General features: G+C 47.5%; 1 protein-coding gene across 2 annotated transcripts in view; it reads right to left on the bottom strand.

The window, feature by feature from the left end:
• LOC146811672 (microfibril-associated glycoprotein 4-like) overlaps positions 1-1,102 on the bottom strand; it is a 639,295-nt gene extending 638,193 nt beyond the window's left edge. Inside the window, exon 1 of one of the 2 annotated variants that reach the window (XM_085618650.1) lies at positions 923-1,102. In XM_085618650.1, the coding sequence (XP_085474776.1) occupies positions 923-928 (6 nt within the window). In that variant the 5' untranslated portion in view covers positions 929-1,102. The remainder of the gene's footprint in view (positions 1-922) is intronic. The other variant, XM_085618651.1, reaches the window with a different exon arrangement.
• Between the last annotated feature and the right edge of the window lie 18,788 nt (positions 1,103-19,890).

Genomic DNA, 19,890 nt, shown 5'->3' with positions numbered 1-19,890 from the left:
CCAGAGGTCTGGCTCGAACATTGCTTGGCATTTCCACCTCTCATAAAAAGCCACCCCACTTCTGTAGCCTCTCGCTGCCAGAACCTGTTTTTGCGAGTTCTTCCTGCAAAACGACATTTTACGACGTTAAGACTCTCGGAACCGGCACAGGGGTGCAACGTCTAGCTACAAACAAAACATGTGCAATAAACGAAATACACAACAATAAAGTATTCACTCAGGGACGTGACACAGGACCCTGCAGCCCATCCCCCCTCATCCCCAAAAGTATATCTGTGAAATATGGGAGACTCGGGGGGGGGGGGGGGGCCTTCATCACATTCTGAGCGGGGTGGGGGTGGGGGGAGCATCAATTTGCGTTACGCCAGTGTATTTACTGGCGCAGACCTCATTGCAAACCCACTTAGAGCTCGTAATAAGTACGTATGCAATAATGACACCTGGCACGCACAGTGCTGTGAAGCTGCAAACCTGTGGCACTAAGAGCTAGGAAAACACTGTCAGCTGCCATTTTCGGAGGCAAGCTAGCTGTAGAGAAACGTCATTGGGCAGAAAGGTTGGCGTCTGCTGCAGCTCAGATGTTACCGTACTTCAGCAGGTTAATGCGCCTTCTGCAGAGATGTATGTAATCAAGTGGCCACGGGTTTAAATCCCAGCCGAGCGGCTCAGTTGGTTGTGCGCCAGCTGCACAAGCCAGATCCGTATTTCAGTGTTTAGATTGTCATAGTCAGGAAGGACTATGTACCTCCAGGGCAAACGGTTTGGAAACTCGTGGGACTGGCTGAGCGAGTCCTTCGCATGCCTGAGATTGCTGTAAGAGGGCACTTGAGTTCTGAATGGTCACACCCGTGTACCATTAGTGCTCTGAGAGCTGTGAATCAGTGTTGTATGAAAGGATGGATTCTTAAAGCCTGGGTCCTACCTGCATGGTTCTGCCTGCAGCGGGCCGGTTCCCCCTTCTGTTCTGCTGCGCTGTGCTCCCCTCCTTTGGGGGCAGCGGTATATATCTGCCCAGACTCTGCTTGTAACCAGACACTCGGGGCTTCGGGCCAGCCAGCCAGTGATGTCTGCCAGGTTCTCTGCTCCCCACCAGGGAGGCTTGAAGTGCGGATGTGTTTGGCGAAGAGTCAGTCTTTCTGTTGCATTCCATAAATAATAACTATTTTCATATAGCGCTTGCTGCCTGAGTCCTCCGACCATGTGGTGCTGTAAATAAGATTGTTCTTGATTCAAACACAGTTTTATATTCATCTCCAGCGTTGCAGCTGATGGCAGCAAGGAGATGCGTCCCTGCAGCAGGTGCACTAGCCTCCTGTGCTTTGTTTGATGAACTGTATCCGTACAATTCAAACTAGCATTGCAATGCAATAGGTCTCGCATTAGAGAAAGTTTAAGCTATTGGCATTGTAAATGACAAAACCTTTCATTTATCTGTTTTGATAATTATCATAAATAAAAGGCGTCTTCATTTACAATGCCAATAGCTCAAACTTTTGTAAATGCAAGACCTCTGCTGCCATTGTTCCAGGCTGCTTGGAAAGTGAGAGCGCGCAGGGCACGCCGAATGTTGCAGGAAAGCATGTCCTGCCTGCAGTAGGAGAAACTCATGAAAGAAAATAGTGCTGACAGACTAAATAAGACATACCGTGTAACAACAGAAGTAAAAGGGCCAGTCCTCATGGGTGGTTACAAATGATGACAAGGCGATACTAAGGAGGGAGTAACAAGCCTATTAACGAATCAGAAGCCAGCATTTACAAAGGACAACGACACAAGGCAAAGAAAAATATGAGCGGAGAGTGGGTGGTGCTTCAGGTCCATACTCGAATACAGCATGCCTCGCAGAGCCACGCATGTGCTGCCCAGGCTCGACCTAAAACGATGGGGTCTATTAACAGGTATTTTGGAGTACCTAATGTAATCCTCTTGAAGTGCTCTTGCATACCTTTGTGAACTGGTACCAAAATACAAGTAATGAGAAGATTCCTATACAATTAGGCACAAATAAAAAAGCAGCGGGCCCTCTTTGTGCTTCTGAAAATAGGGAGTTGGACGTTTTGGAGTGGATTCCCAAAGGCAGGTAAGAGTATGTAAAAGAATCCTGTAGAACTACTTCCAATGCCCATAAATCCTTTTGTGAATCGTGTCCCTTGTTTTCTTCCAAGCCACTCTTTCAGCCCAACGTCCTGCGAAAGAGGGCGTTTTTACAGAACATTTCTCCAGTTATTTTGAATGCTGCCTTTACTAGAACACACCTTTACCTTATTTGAAGTATATGATGGTAGAACAGGAGACAACTGTGTTGCTGTCTGGGAAAAGAAGCCCTGTGGCCAAGAGCTATAAAACATGGTCCCTAAGCATAAAGCCATTGGTGCCTATATTCATTTACTAAAGTGTAGTTCACAAACGTTTTATTCAGAGAGAAGTTTCCGTATGAAGAAGTCTCCTCTGTCTTTACATCTCGGACCAGGTCCCTATTGGGCCTGGCACACGGGCAGTGCTGCCCACTCTCCCCTCTATTGTTTGCGCTGGCGGTCGAGCCACTAGCGGAGGCTCTATGCACCACTCAAGTGGACTGGGTGATCCCCTTAGGGGACGACACGCATGCTGTCTCGCTGTATGCTGACGATCTGCTCATCCACCTTAAGGACGTTAGACAGTCCTGCACAACAATCGAGAACACGCTGGTTCACTTTGCATTAGTGCCCGGACTGCAAGTGAACTGGGGCAAATCATGCCTCTATCCCTTTGCGGACACTGTCCCGGACCCGCACTTAATTATTAGCGGTAAACCGGTGTACTGGCAAACAACAGCATTCCGATATCTTGGAGTCCACATATATAGGGAACAGCAGGATTTCCTCGAAGGCAACCTGACGCGTGCCATCACAGCAGTGTGTGCACAAATGACCTTCTGGAAAACCCTACCACTAGCAGTCATGGGCAGGATTGAGTTAATGAGGAAATCTCCTCTGCAGGAAAGCCCTGAAAATGTGTGACCACACACTTACATGTATGTGTGCATTGACAAACTCCTCTCCAAGCTTCCCAAACGCCCCCTTCAGAAATGGTCAGAGATTTATTCCAGTTAAGGACAGGAGTAAATTCCCTTCCAGGATGATCGCGTAGGGGAAGGGGATCCTTTGAGTGAAAATAATAATATTTTAGTGGCAAAGAAACATTTTTCACAAGTGCATTTCCACCTGATTTTTTTCTTTCTGCAAAACTATAAACGTGTATATTTTCACTTCCGGAAATAAAATTGGCAAGGCTTTACTAAGATTGTGTCAGGAAAACTGCACCTGACGCAGTTTGCCAGATGTAACTTGGAGAAGTTTTGAGAAGTCTAAAATGTGGTGGAGTGTGGCTCAATGGTTAGAGCGGCAGACCCTGAAGCAGAGTTTTGGCCAGGGACCAGGGTTCGATTCCTGCCTCGGCGGGGCTCGTGCTCAATTTCCTCAGACCTGTCTATTCTCGCCTCGGTGCCTCTTCTAATCACTGGCCCCACGCTGCAACTCTGGGCAATAGCTTGCTTGGCCCCAACAGCGCTAAGGATGCCTGGCTTCACCCTGGGGGTGCCCAGGAGTGGACACTTCACAGGGAAAGCCAGGAGGGGTTCCACAGCGGTATGAGTATCAGCGCCAGGAAACCGCAAAAGGCGACACCGCAAGGTGGCCGTCTGGTGACACTGCGCTCTATAAGTACCTTGACATTTACATTTACATTTACATACAAGACTCTAAACCTGCAGATGCAGATGTATTACCTTTTCAGAAAATCAGATCCACTGAAAAGTGTTACGTGGCTGCTTTTAACCCCTTCTTCATTCTCTTTATCATGTCTCATCCTCCTTTTCCTGGTCCCTCCTTTCCTTTTCTCCTGAGCCTGGCCACACTCAGAGCTTTGAGGTGACCCTCTGGTGACTCATTTGCCTTTGTATTTTGCTGTTACATGTATATAGCTTTAAGAGCTACATACATAATTACCATATCTCAGGACAGTCAGAACTAACAAAGCCAAGTTACACTGCTGTGTAAAGGAGGCTCCGGAGGTAGGGCCTGGCCTCTAGTCAGGTCCTTTGCCCAGTCTATGTTCCAAGCAACTGTGCATGTCCTTTTGATGTGCACAGTGAGCTCCAGGTACAAGGGCTGGGTCGCCAAGTCCCTTGCGTCTCCCACCCGCACCGGCTTAGCCGAGCCCACATGTCCACTTTGCTCAATGGGTAAAGCATTAGGTCATGTGCATGAACTTCTGAATTCTAACATCAAACATGACTATGTACATATAAATGAAATAATATACAATTTTGCAGCTCAAACATGATCGCAGGGGTTGGAATGATGGTTGGGTGAGGACAATAAAGATGAGATCATATGTTAAGGTATTGCACTAACTCCCCTCCTCATCTTCAACTGTGAAAGGTGCAAATAGGATGTGAATGAAATACTGAATAAGAATGTGGCTCAGCATTTATGTAAGGTAATATGGAAAGTTGTTTAACGTTGGAAACAATTTGTTGTGGGGGTTGGAGTATGTCAGAATCCCTTTCAGAGGGCCACTGGGAACATAGAGGTTACTATGCCCCAAGTGGCCCAATTAGCCCAACTCGCATCCTACACCCTCTTGTAGCACAGAAAAGTTCAGCGATACAGCAGGAGCCTCCAATATGCATCCGCGAGTCCTACTCAGTTCGGAGAAGGCGGGCTGCTTCTAGCCCATGTGGCAGCACCCGGCGGTGCAGGCTCTTTCGCCTGAGCGGCACTGCCAGAGGGCTCTCACATGTTGGAGCAGCTCTATGCTTGTGCAGATGCAGTAAGTTGACTTTGCTCCTTTCTTAAGATCCTGACTGGAGTCTCAGGCAGTACTCTGCGGTGAGTCCGGTGCAGTTCCTTCAAAGTGTGGGTTCAACCCGTGGATGGTAGCCTCAGTCTCTCCTTTGGGCGATGGCCCAAATCCTTTGGCAACATTGGTACCGGCAGCCGGTCCTGGCATATGGGGTAGCTGCCGCATGTAGTTATACGGGTGCAGCCTTGTCCTGCACAAGTGCCATGGCACAGATCTTGGAACTCCTTAAAGTGGTAACTTTACCAGTGGCCCCCACTGGCATTTGGGGTTACTGCAGCACAGCGGTATAGGAGTAGCAAGACTCTCACAGAACTCAACACATGGCTCAGTCAACGGCGGCCCTCTCCTAGTATACGAGGGTTGCAGAAAACAATAGTGCACACAGGTGACGGCCCCATCGGTGCACACCTGAATCTTCACACCACGCACAGGGAGTCCTCACTAGATGTCAACCCCAGTGATATGTGCATCAAAAGGTTAATCCAAGGCTCCCAGCCCGACTCTTTCAGATCCCCTTATCAACCTCATCTCCCTTCCTAAGATGTGTCCAGGTTCCTTCCTTGTAATGTATTACTGAATCAAAGAAAAATATTTTAAAATGTAAAGGAAGTCTCTTTCTTTCCCCTCCAGTGTGTCTCTCTCACAGCTCACAGGAATGTAGCAATCCACAATCTGTCGGAGGGGGTGGGGGGTTCCTCACCTCCTCATGTCTTTATCAAACAGGCCTGAGCTTCACAAAATGGAGTCCAGGGTCCTCAATACAATGTACCATTGCAGGCACGCTCACTCTGTGTACTTTCACAGCACACTTGCGGTACAGCCCTGTTACCTCTATGCATTGAACCCTAAACCGTACATATGCATTCAGTATACACACTCAATATGTATGCACTGTTCAGCACTGAAGCTTTTCTATCTTTAATCAGGGTGTGTTATTTACAAACACACACACTGCCAGCACACACCCTCACTATGTGTGCTACCCAATACGTCACCCTTCATGTTTTGTACTTAATGCAACTACACATTACCCAGCACATGCTTTCCCTGCGCAAGCACTGCACAGCACTACATCTCTCATGAATGTATTCCTATCAGGCATACATACACCCAGCACATGTACTAACCACACATGTACTGCACAATACGGCTCCATCCTTGTACTCTATTCTTCCTGGGCTCACATACAACCAAGGCAGAGTTACTACTCCTCCGCTGTGCAGCACTTCACATCTCCCTGATGTAGGCCAAGGATGAGTTAAGCACACATCAGCAGAACTTTTAAAAAGATGAGTGAGTCTGTAGGTCTCACTCCAGTGACACATAGTAAAAAAAGTCCTGTTCACTACTACCGGTCACTACATGGTATATTGACACCACTGTGCTGTGGTGCTTAACTGCAGTTTAAGGTGGTAGGCGTCCACCACTGTGACGGTAGCGGTTTGGGCACTTCTCCGGTCCAAAAAGACCATAATCCGTGAGACACGACTGTGCTCACACATGTGCCATCTTCACCTTTGACAAACAAATCAGCATTAAGGAACCAGACAACAGTATAGTTGGGCGCTCAGGGCAGAGGTACATGTCTTTACCATGCAGAGGACTTTTCCATCCAAATAGAGTACAGGTTGCATAAGGACAGCTGAGGCAAATGTATAACCATGACTTGAGAAGTTCCTGCTTTTGAGGTTTTGTGCCACACCCACATTACACCTCTATCTAACATAACTAATTGCATTGCCTTCTTTAAATAAAAAAAAGACATACAGCTCTTCTACTGGTGTAGACACTGAGGGTGATTGGTCAGCTGTTAGGTGCCCCGGTCATCCTTCACAATGATTATTTTTAAGTTAAAAGAGGTATAGGGACAACTTAAGCTGTCCTATCTTATTTACAGTTTCAACAAGTGTTGGCAATGCCAATAGGTCTGGCTTTAAAGAAATGTTGTATTGTAATGTGTAGCATTACAAGTAAATAGCATGGGGATAGATATGTTTTTGTGTGAAATCAAAGACCTGTAGAGTAATATTGGTGTAGGTTAAAAGGGCGTGTGACAGTTGCACTGTCAAGCCAGACCTAAACATCCCTGTAGTTAATGTCTACCCTCCTCCAATCTCTGCTTCTGCCAGAGAAAACACCGTAAATGATCTAGGTATCTAAGACACTTTGGTTGCATTTCAATGTTTTGTGTGTATCTGAAAGTTCAAGCTCAGGTAGATGAATAAATAAATAAAATTATCACAGCTGTGTGGTTGCGAGCACTTTTTTATGGAAGTATACAGGTCCTGACCAATCAAAACATCTAATCATGACTCCCAAAATGTGGGTGGGGACAAAGTTCCTTTCTAGTGATGATCACATACTTGTCTGGCGACAGCTGTGCTGTCGAGCCAGACAATAAAAATGGCTAATTTGGAGTTATCACCTATTCCCATTCTCACTGTTTGTCAAAATAATGATGTCTAAGGAATAGCAGGGCATGGGGGCCAGCAGTGTTCTTTATTTTGAAGACACTAGCCAGGCATCTATCCTTTGCTCAAGGGCAGGGGTGTAATATTTTCTCTGAGCCCCACTTTGTCCAATGGCAGGGGTGCTGTGTTTTATTGCCCAACGTTGGCGAAAGCCAGGAGGTATATATCTTTTGGTACTCCCATGTCTTGCTCAAAGGTGCTGGGGAGTGGGTGTAATCTCCTTGCCTTCACCAAGGATGTAAGATATCTGTTCTCCCCCACTTTGCCCAAGGACGGGGTGTTTAGTGCTCTAAACCTTTGTTACTGTTGATCCGTTTGGGTAACTAGACCACATTTTCATGCTAAAGGCTTGAGTTTCGAATAGTTTGTTCAAGAGATGGAGAGCAAAATTGTTAAAGAGTGAAAGATGGATTGTCTATTGAAGAAGGTGTCACCAATAGCCGCATTGGTGGAACTGCAATTCTGTTATATATACCCCACCATAGGTAATATATTGCATACGATGAGCAGAAGGCATTGGCCGCATACTGGGGTGAGTACTGGGTTGTTTGGCTGCAGAGGGCGTTTGTAATAGTAGTGCAAAATAACATAGGAGTTTGATGTGAAGGAAGGAAGACAGATTAAAAAAAAAACATCAGTGTGTACTTTGAAGAGAAGGCCTTGGATGGGCCTATCCGCTCTCTTGGGTTGATCCGTCTTGGACCAACGTCTTGCACGTCCCCTGGAAAGATGTAGGATGATCCGTGTTGTGCTTGCTCTGATGTCCAGATCTAGTTCACCTCGGTTAGAGCATTGACAGACTTGTTATTTTTTGGCAGGCATTTTCATATTTATTTGTGCTGTTTTTATTTTATATGAAAATTGTTTTTTTGAAGAAGTTAGTTGCATACAGTACCACTACAGAGCGGTGAGGAGGGTGGTTTTTACTCACACAGTTATTTCATGACGATGAGTCGAATGGAGAAATCGAAGTGGTGTCCCGGTAATGATCATGTGAAGGCAGCTGGATAGGAATGAGGTGCACTGGCAGAGCTGCGTCCGTTATGGCCAGGTACTACCTACACCCCCTCCTCCCTTAACCAGACCCAGATAATGACATGAGAGGAGTTTTAGATGTGGGGGGCGTGTAAACCCCCCAGTCGTATTTATTAAAGAAAATTAATAAACATTATTAATATATACAATATTTATAATTACGCAGAAATGTATGCATTACATTGATTACAATTGATAAGTACAGATGTCAGATGGCTAACCTTAACATAACTCTAATACAAAGGTTTCCTATCCAAATCTAACATATCTTTAATAATCATCACAGCATTTACTTTTCTGCGTATCCTATTTGGGCCTACGGCAAGGTCACTAACTGGTGTCAGATCCTTATCAATTTAACCACGCCCTCCTGTCGAAGTGCGCATGCGCAGAGTGCCTGCTTACCATGAGGGTACTTTCCCCCGGTTACCCCATACGCTCTGTATCTTATCTCCATAAAAGGGGCCCTTGCAGTTCTGCGTCGTTTACTGGCGCCATTGTGCACGTGCGGGTAGCCAACCAGCCTAGAGAAAGCGTGACTCCCCCGCACCCAACTGCCCCTGGAGTTCTAGGAGAGACCACTTGTCCCTCCCACTTGGGCGACCCCATTCAAGAATGGCACCGCCCTCTAAGGATCTTACATTTACTGCTCACCAATCATGACCTTACCGCCTGACCAAGGAATAGCACTAAATACGACGATTGATGGCCTGTAAACGGAACAAGTTGGTATAGAAAACACAATCATGATAATACATTATACAATCAATACATATACAAACCTGTAAAATATCATACATCAAACCATAACACCAATACTTTGCTTTTAGGGGATGGTCGGTGGGAAAATAGAATTACACCCTCCTTGCGAGGCTGGTGTGGTAGGCTGGGGAGCAAAGAGCGAAGAGACAGACTCCTGCACTCCCCAGCCTTTTATCAGTGTCTCCATGCCATATCGGTTCTAACGGGCCTGGCGTTAGCCCATCGTGTGACCCGGAAGTGATTACAATCACTTCCGAGTCACGCCCAGGGACCAGGACCAATTGTTTGTGAGGCGCGCCTGTTGCGTCACCAAGGTGCGCGACAGGCTTGCCTCCATGTCGGGAGGGGGCCGGCACGACTGCCATACTTTTGGCGTGGTCGATGCCGGCCCCGCCATTCTCTATGGCCAGGTACTACCTACACCCCCTCCTCCCTTAACCAGACCCAGATAATAACATGAGAGGAGTTTTGGATGTGGGGGGCGTGTTAACCCCCCAGACATATTTATTAAACAAAATTAATAAACATTATTAATATATACAATATTTACAACAATTACGCAGAAATGTATGCATTACATTGATTACAATTGATAAGTACAGATGTCAGATGTCTAACCTTAACATAACTCTAATACAAAGGTTTCCTATCCAAATCTAACATATCTTTAATAATCATCACATCATTTACTTTTCTGCGTATCCTATTTCGGCCTACGGCAAGGTCACTAACTGGTGTCAGATCCTTATCAATCTAACCACGCCCTCCTGTCGAAGTGCGCATGCGCAGAGTGCCCGTTTACCATGAGGGTACTTTCCCCCGGTTACCCCCATACACTCTGTATCTTATCTCCATAAAAGGGGCCCTTGCAGTTCTGCGCCGTTCACTGGCGCCATTGTGCACGTGCGGGTGGCCAACCAGCCTAGAGAAAGCGTGACTCCCCCCTCCCCCGCACCCAACTGCCCCTGGAGTTCTAGGAGAGACCACTTGTCCCTCCCACTTGGGCGACCCCATTCAAGAATGGCGCCGCCCTCTAGGGACCTTAAATTTACTGCTCACCAATCATGACCTTACCGCCACAGGCCAGCATAGTTAACCGACTATCTGGCCCCCCCTGCACTCACTAGGAGGTCATGCCCTGCTTCTGATCGAATTACAGCCTCCTAGCGAGGCTGGTGTGGCAGGCTGAGGAGCGAAGAGACAGACTCCTGCGCTCCCCAGCCTTTTATCGGTGTTTCCATGCCAGACCGGTTCTAACCGGCCTGGCGTTAGCCCATCGTGTGACCCGGAAGTGATTACAATCACTTCCGGGTCACGCCCAGGGCCCAGGACCAATTGTTTGTGAGGCGCGCCTGTTGCGTCACCAAGGTGCGCAACAGGCTTGCGTCCATGTCGGGAGGGGGCCGGCACGACCGCCATACTTTTGGCGTGGCCGATGCCGGCCCCACTGTTCTCTTCTCAGCCCTGGGACTAAAGCGGGACAGTAGGTCAGGATATCAGTAGGCGAAGCAGGTTGGGGTTGGCCCAAGGGCAACAGCACAAACAATGAAACAGCCCCCCCCCATCACTGCTTGGGTAATAAATACCGGAAAAATGAGGGTTCAGTGGGCCCTTCAGGCTTCTGGGCCCCGGTCGCACCACTAATACCTGCGAGCCTGATTTACATTAGTGGCCATATTTCAGCCACATTGGCAGGGGCGGGCCCTTAGCACTGGACTGGTAGAGGGCTCTGCAGGACTTTAGCAGAGCTGCAGAGGGATCACAGCAGTGACGTAACGTAAAATGACGCCACCCCTCTTGCAGGATTTGAAAAGGAGCCCCCTAATCTTCCATATTTCACAGATAATCCTTGGCCTTGTGAGGAATGTTGCCCCTCTGACAAGTTTGCCCCCGCCCCCCGCAGCTCAGTGACTGGTTTTGGACGCCTGCCTAGCGGCTGTCCACAACACACATCTGGATCCTAGCAGTGTAATCGAACCCTCATTAACGCGAGCACGGAGAGGCTGCCAAGAATATCCCGAAGCAAGAAAGCGCGTTCCTTTCCAATCCAACAAAACTGGAAGAATTCTCTGCACGTGCCAGGGCGACGTCACCATAACATTCCAAACGTGGAGGGGCATATTACCGCGCAAACACTGGCCCTCGGACACGAGAGTGTTTGCACTGGAACGTATTTCTCTCCACAATAGAGAGCCACCGCGGACGGATGGATCTATTGTCAAATGTGGGTGCATGCTCAGTTTTTAAGAGGGATGAAAAGGCGGGGGAGCGGATCTCTAAAACGGCCATTACCACAGAACTGTGACTTAAAGCACGTAAACTACAATCCCGTGTTTCACACAGCATGCCTCCTGCCCAGAATGTGGGTTCCTTTCTGTGGGTGTTTTGCTATTTCAGCCATACTTATAACACAACAACAGACACAGGCCTATAACAAGGCAACGTATTCGTTTTGGGAATGCTTTTTAGTGTTTGAATACATTTTATTGGCAATTGGTTAAAACACTCAATGATAATTGAATGTACTGGATCAACCGAAAAATAAAGCCCCCCCCCCCCCTATCCCCAAATCAAACTCCGCCCTCCTTTATTTCCCCTCCTCCCATTGGCACTGATCACTGCAGATGCCATTTTGTTCTGGCAGTTTGTTCCCCTTCCTCATTGAGGACTTCTTAAATAAATCAAGTTTAGAGTACTCAAGGTTTCCTAGCACTCTCAGACTCAGCCTGAGTCCTCGCCTTTGGCCCTTTTCGAACGCTTTTCCATCCCTGAGAGCCACCACAGCCCCTCAGTGCACTTGGATTCACAAGGAACAGGCTTTAGCCCCAAAGGGAGAGAATCAAACAGAAGGTGGGAGGTGAGGCGTCCCTTCTTCTGCAAATGCTTCTTAGCAGTATCAAATAAATGATTAACAGCACTGATTTTTTTGAACAAATAGGATTGAAAATGTTTTAATACCGAAAGTATGAGGTGTGAATTAAACATTATTGAGAGCAAGGGGCATTCGGAGGGTCTCAACCACTCATGGCTTCCAATTGATACCACTTTCTGCTGCAGTCTTTCACTGTTAGACACGTCTGGCCTTTTTTATCCCCACCTCATTTTGAAATCCTCCTGCTGCATACCTCACACATCATCTGTTTCCTCTTCCTCACGCCTTTTACTCTCTCCTTCTTCTCCTATCTTTTTTCATCCCCTCACTTAACCATCGCTCCCGGCACACAACCAACCCACTCACCCGCAAGCACTGCATTTTCTTTGACACTGTCGATATTTTAAAAGTTCTGTACTGCCACACACTTTCTCACACAGTGACAATTGGCAAATTGATTGCCATCACTTAGTGCGTTCTGAAGAGAGGCCAGGGATTGGATGTGCTTTTAGCCTGAACACCTTCATGACCTACTGACTGACGGTCACTATGAGAAACTCGCAAGGCCTTCAAGCCTTTGCTTCAGAGCTCTTAATCGTGCCGGTCAAGAATAGCCAACCACACTACCTGAACTCACCCAGGCACCTAGATGCCACTCAGTTCACGGTGTGTACTACACAAGAGTCATATGTTGCTTGGACAAATATTACAGAAACATCTGGAAAAAGTGAATACTTGTAGGGAATGCAAAATTGAGTAAAGCAAGAAATGTAAAATGGACTGCATCACTGGCATGGATTAATGTGAGGGTTTTTACAGTCACTGCTGAGAAATTGATCTATGTTTTTGCCAGTAAAGTTAAGGATATGAACTTAGAGTCCGATAGGAACCCATTTCAAAGTCAGTTTTTAATTACTGCTCTGCCTGAGACCCAGCCGGACCTGCCCTCTTAAATCCATGCCCATGTTAACAGGCACTGCCACCTGTGCCATCTAAGCCATGAGAGCAGCCACAAGTGGGCCTCAGCGCTGGCCACTGTCAACAGTCGTGATAGGCAATAGGCACTGTGAAGAGAGGGGCTGGAATACAGGCCACTGTGATGGGTGAGAAGGTGGGAATAAGGCAGAGGGAACTTCTATTGGTGCTGTCTGGTCAGTGGTCACTTCAGTGGGCGAGGTCTAATCTATGGGCACTGCAAAAGGTGTAGCCTGTGTGGTGATCATTTCAACAGGCCAAGTTTAGTCTGTGACCACTACCACATGTGAGTCCAGTCAGTGAAGACTGCTGTTGATGTGGTCTGGTCAGTGGTTTTTGCACCACATGGGCAAAAGGTAATGGGTGCTGCCATGGATTAATGCATGCAATGAGCACTGGAAAGAATGGAGCCCAGACAATGGGCACTACAAAGAGCGAGACTTGTATCATATGCATTGCAAAGAGTGAGAAGGTGGGGCGTAACTATTTGACACTTTCCCTATTGTGTCCTAGTCTATTGGTCACAGTCGTATGTGGATCTGGTCAATGCAAAAGGTGGGGCCTTATCAATGGATATGTCATGGTTAGGGCCTATGCAATGGCATCCAAGGGTATGGCCTAGTCAATGGGCACAGTGAACTTGGGGCCTTTGCAGGGGTCCCACTGTGGGTGAATCCTACTCATTGGACATTACCACAGATGGGTTCTGTTGTAGATAAATCTCGGGACACTTCTAGTTAGTTACATGTAGGTTTATTGTAGGGCACAGCTGAGTGCACACCTCGCCAGCTGACCAGACCATCAACTGACCAGAGTGGTTCATTATGCTTTGGGTGCTGCTACGGGGGGATCATACTGTTCACTACCAGGGGTGCAGCACTGGAAACATACAAAGTAGAGATACAAAAGTTACATTTGTAATCACAGTCAAACATGAAGGTACTGAAGGTACACATTCAATAGTTTTATATTAGCACCACTGCTCTGCACCCCCCACAGATAAGCTGATTCTGACACTTGTGAAGAAAGAAAACAATGGGGCAGATTTACGAGCCTCGTGCGCCACATTTGCGCTGCTGCTGCGTCACATCTGTGATGCAGCGGCAGCGTAAACCATGCGCCAATCTGCGCCCTATTTGTAACGTGACGCATCTAGGGAGATGCGTCACGTTGTAAAGCCCTGCGCCACATGAAACCTGCGTCAGGTTTCATGTGGGCGTTTCGGCGCAGGGGGGGCGTTCCGTCGCAGGAACGCCTCGGAAAAGTGCCTGAGTGAAATCTACAAGATTTCATTCAGTCACTTTTCCGACGCCACTGCGTCAAAACCTTGCGCCTGCTTGAAGCAGGCGGAAGGCGTGACGCACCATGTTGAGGATAGGCCAGGCTGGAACAGTGCTGGAGTTGCGTCGCGCTCGCAACTCACAACTCCAGCCCTGCGCCAACCTTACGCCGGCAGATACAACACACATCTGTTTATCCTTGCGCCATGATGCGCCGCATTATAAATGTGGCGCATCTGTGGTGGTGCAAGGGTAAACTTGCATCACGCATCTTTCCTGGCGCATCCCTGCTGATTCGCAGGGATGCCCCAGGAAACATAAATCTGCCCCAATGTTTTTGCTTGTAACATTAAGGATATCAATATAAGGCGTGATCAAAGTAACTTTTTTTTATTCCTGCGGTGGTGAGCACTGACAGGCCCCATCCGACTTAAAGCCCCCGGCCTATCTATGAAAATTAATCTATAAGCAATTTTTGAATTACTGCAGGGAGTAAGGAGAGGGACTCCCAAGTGAGTGACTGGGAGGAACTACAAGAAATGGTTATAAATGGAAGGAGACATGGCCAGGAACCCATCAACATGGAGTCTTGTTTCCAGGACCACCGTACACTACTCTACTGAGGAACGAGACTCCCCCTAAATGACCAACTTTATAGTGTGTGACGAGCGAGGAGTCATAAGAGGCACCCAAGTGTTCACACACAGACTGTGTGACAAAAAAGGCTTGGGGGTAGAGCAAACAGCCAGAGCAGGTTGTAGTCCACACTACAGATGGTAGTGTGCTCTGGTGCTGAGGGATCAGCTGAGTGCTGCATGCCCTACGTGGGGACCTGAATGAACTGCAGATACTCCATGTTACTTATGGCGGTGAGTCATTCAATCTCCTCGGAAACTGAGTACATGTGTGCAACCTATGACTAAGAATCCACCACGCAGCCTCGGCTTGTAGTCTCCACCACATGAGTAACAGAAGTCATGCATTGCGTATGAGCACGCTAGTGCTGTATCTGGAGATGGCATGCACATTAGGGTACAAGTAGCCTGATTCTTGGAGTCGTTGATGGGCATTGATCACTGATAAAACGTGAAAGAACAACCCTCAGATGTATCTCAATAGTTCTGTAATAAAATGAGAAAAGAGAAGCCACAAAGGTGTAGCACTAAACTCTCCTGGAAACACCACTTTGAGAAAACACACCAGAGACACCTGCCACTATGTCAGTATTGTACACAATAAGGCAAGAACAGAGCTGAATTAATGTCATCCACACAACTGTCAGACAATGTCCCTTGAGGGGTGGCTGCCAAGCATGGCACTGAAAAACATCATAAAGTAAGATCCTAAGGATAGTGAGACTTACTCCTTCTTTCACACGAGCAGCAAGGCCTGCATAATGTAAGGGGTGCACTCTTTCCATTTGTACCATGGTGAATCTTTAACAAGGTGTCCCCTATTACACTCACCGAGACAGCCGCTCCGCCGTTCTTAGTGCAGATGCCACCGAGCTGCTTTATAAGAGGGGCAGCGATCCCTTTATAGGAGAAATCTGGGGAGAGGAGATGGAACCACTTTCCCCCGTCCATGGGGTGCTCTTATGGGATGCCCGGACTGTGCGCGACTAATTTGTGGTGCACAGCCAGTGTGCCCTCCAATAGCTTTTAATAGCTTTTGCCTCTGCACTCACATCTATAATATAGCACAGGAGCAGAGGCAAAGTGTTTCTGTCATTTGCATGGTGCCACGTCCCAATGCAAATAATGGTAACCCCCTCCCCCCCCCCCCCCCCCCCTTTTGTGCTACATGTGCCTTGGGTCCATCATACCTCTCAGTAGAACTGATTACCTTTATATAACAAGTATGGAACCGGAAGGTGGTTTAACTTGCCCCTCTTTTCTGAATAGTGGTGCGATGTATCACACTGCGCAGAACGAGGCAAGACTGATACACATGTTGCTTATGGCGGTTAGTAGACTTGGCCTGTTGAAGTGATCACCACACAGGCTACACTTTTTGCAGTGCCCATAGATTGGACTTCACCCACAGGAGTGACCACTGGCTGGATGCCACCCATGGAAGTTCCCTCCACTTAATTCCCTCCTTCTCACCCATCACAGTGGCCTGCACTACAGCCCCTCTCTTTACAGGGCCTATTGTCTATCCCAACGAGGCAAGACTGATAGATACGTCCCCATGTGCTCGAACCTTAGGCATAGGTCAGTGTAAATCACCACATGTCCAACCACCACATTGCTAACATTTACACTAGTACCTACACATCATCATACCACTACATAGTAACTAAACATGTTGCATGTATGTTCCACTACATCGGTTCACTCCAACATCATCACCATTTTAGTCAATGCATTTATATCAGCATTTCCGTCAAGTTGTATGGCAGGTAAAGAGGGTGTAACAGGGCCTCATTTTGAACCAGAAAAGGGTAAACCTTAATCCAAACCCTCACCAAGTTTGGAAATTCATATACAATGTTAAATGGCAATGTAAATGATGACAATGTAATTAACTGCTTTGTAAATGTAGGTGTTGACTGAATGGGACAAAGTACATGTCTCACAAGGTAGTGGAGACGATGTCATTGGTTGCCCTGGAGAGAAGACTTCTGCTGTCTGTGATATGAGACGATGTCATTGGTTGCCCTGGAGAGAAGACTTCTGCTGTCTGTGATATTAGATCTGGAGCTCTCTGGGTAGTCGTTCTGGGCCTGGAGACCGGAATGCTTGAGCAGTTTCCCGATGCAACCTTCCTCCCTCCCTCCCTCCACCGGCCATGGCTCTTAGCCAGGCCTTTGCTCCAGCTGGAAGGTGGCACAGAGTGAGGGCTTTGTGGAGGCCAAACCACAGACCATCTGGACCTGTGAGCACAATCTGCGCCCGCAGACAGGCACGTTCTGACACTCGCAGCTTGGCTGAACACCATGCTTGGTGTGATGCACTTCGGCTTTGTTGGAAAACAGCTGGGCGAGGTCTAGTTCCTCCATTCACTTCCAGACAGTCTCCTGTGCTTCTTCTAATGCTAGAGCAGCTGGGACTCCTGACCCAGCTTACTCTCTCTGAATTTACTTTAAACTCTTTTTTCTGCTTACTCCCTTTTCCACACACCCTTTCTTTCTTCCTTTCTTCCTGTTGTTTTCTCTTCCTCTCTCCATCTTGCCTCACTCTCACACTCAACCAATTGCACACTCTTTGTTTCTCTCTTTCAGATACCTGCAGGGCAGACTCACTGGTTTGTCCAGATGAGTTTGATAAAATAGAAACAAACCCTCCTAGGTCCTAAACATCCAGGGGCAGATTTACAAGAAACTGACGCATCTATATAGATGCGTCAGTTTCCCTGCGCCTGAGTGAAAAACCCTCGCGCCACCATAGATGCACCGGGGCATATTTACAAGCCCCTTGCGCCACTTTTGCGTCACTTTTCCCATGTTAAAAGTGATGCAAAAGTGGCGCAAGGGGCTTGTAAATCTGCCCCACCGAATATACAATACGGCGCACTATGGCGCAAGGATTGACAGATGCGTCAGAAATTCTGATGCATCTGTTGGTGGAAAAGTCATGCATTGCTGGAGTCGTTTCGCAAGCACGACGCAACTCCAGCAATGCATGTTGTGGCCTATTTCTAATACACTGCATCACTCTTAACGCCTGCTTCAAGCAGGCGTAAGGTTTTGACTCAGTGGCGTCCTAAAAGTGATGCAGTGAATTCTTGTAGATTTCACTGCGTCACTTTTATGAGGCTTTCCTGTGTGGGAACACCTACCCTGCATACATTATACCTGACGCAGGTATAATGTCACTCAGGGCTTTACAGCGTGATGCATCTCCCTTGATGCGTTATGTTGTAAATTTGCCGCATTTTTTACGCCGCTGTTGCGTCACAAAAGTGACGTAACGGCAGCATAAAAGTGACACAAGAGGCTTGTAAATCTGCACCCCAGTTACTAACTTTACTACGTGCCTAGGCACTGAGGGTAAATCTTCCTGTAGCATTTGTATAGCGCCTTAATCCATCTGAGGAGGCACTTCTGGGTGGTTGAGTAAGAGGCTATTTCATTTCTGACGGATACTTCTAACTGCAGATACCCAACCGTACAATATTTCCAAGGTTGGAAACTGGATCCACAGATATTTCACAGCAATAGTTCCGCACTCCGCTAGACGATGCTGTGCGTCTCCGCATTGCCATGGAACTGTACTAACGTCAGTTCCCTTTTTTCCAATCCTTTCAATATGAATCTGGAGCTCAGGTCCCACATTTATTGTTTTCCTACAACTTCCAAATTTCATACAGTGGGCTTGGGAACAATGCCCACCCCGAAAATGACGGGCTTCAAGCTGTGCCACAAATGCAAGAAGCTGACGTCGGTCACGGATCCTCACGAGGTATGTCTTTTGTGCCTGCCCTCGGGACACAATTCTTCAGTAGTTTGGTAAATGTTTTCTCAAGCATCCAAAGGTGATTCAAGAATGAGAGGCGAAGCTGTATGTTGCTGAGCACAAAAAATTGTCATCGCCTTTGTGTTAGTCACATTTCGAGTCACAGTCCGGAACTCAGTCCCAATTTCAAGGCCATTTACACTCAGTGCTCACTTGAAGTCTTTAGATAAATACAAAAGCAAGCACGAAAAGCAAAGCAGGACATAATGCATAATGCAGATGGTTATATTAATTTAGACACCAAAACAAAGACAATCGGATAAGTAGATCATGAGTTATGGATTTTAGAAGGAAAATAAATGCAAGTCAATACTGCAAAAGTATAGCATTGCGGTCAGTGGTAAAAAGCATTAGTGACAATCGGCCAATTGCAGGTCGAGTTGCATAGAACCCACTAGTGTTTAAGATGATGTGAGTCCCAGGACCAAGCCACAATGGTCAGTTTGATTTTACCTGGCTCGAGAGGCCCGGGTGCACAGTTGTCTTGACTATCCTTGGTGCTAAAGTGGGAGCTTGCGGGGAGGTAGTTTTACCGCTTACGCAGTGCTGGTGAAGAAACCAGTGCAAAACTTCGACAACGGGGCCACTGCTGTAGTTGGTTGAAGGTGCGGCAGAGTTCCCTTTGGTTGCAGCATCGAGTAAAAGTGGTGGTAGCTGGACTGGCCACCAACAAGCCTTTAGGAGCGGTATGGTCAGGGAGAAGTTGTTCTACGTCCGGCGATCTGAGGGAAAACCACCTGAGACTTGCTGGAGATCAGGACTACGTTTTCCACAATGCACTGGACCATCTCCTTTTGGGCAATCCCTCAGATGGCCAGCGATTCCTTGGTTACGGTACGCTGTTTTAACCTGCAGAATGCAGGGGACTAGTGCCTCTAGTCCAATGGAGTCTGGAGTTGCCTTTTGCTCTCAAAGGGGTCCCTCTGTCTGGGGGAACCGGTCTTTGGTCCAGGACAAGTTGCAGTTGTGCAGTATCAGGATGGTTAAATCCTATATTTAGGGGCATTAGGGGTGTGGGCTCAAGTGACCAATGGGCTACTAGCCCCAGTGGCTAATCCACCCCGAGGTGACCACATCTGGGGTGTATGTCCTCTTTTCTACCCTGAACCCTCTATTCTGCCACTTTTCAAATTGGCAGAAACTTTTTTGGGCTGTACCGACCAGGTAACCCACCCTAGGGGTGTGACTAG

The sequence above is a fragment of the Triturus cristatus genome, chromosome 7 (assembly GCF_964204655.1).
Source record: "Triturus cristatus chromosome 7, aTriCri1.1, whole genome shotgun sequence".
Taxonomy (NCBI): Eukaryota; Metazoa; Chordata; class Amphibia; order Caudata; family Salamandridae; genus Triturus; species Triturus cristatus.
Note: the sequence above shows the minus strand (reverse complement) of the source record. Positions and strands in the feature narration are given on the sequence as shown.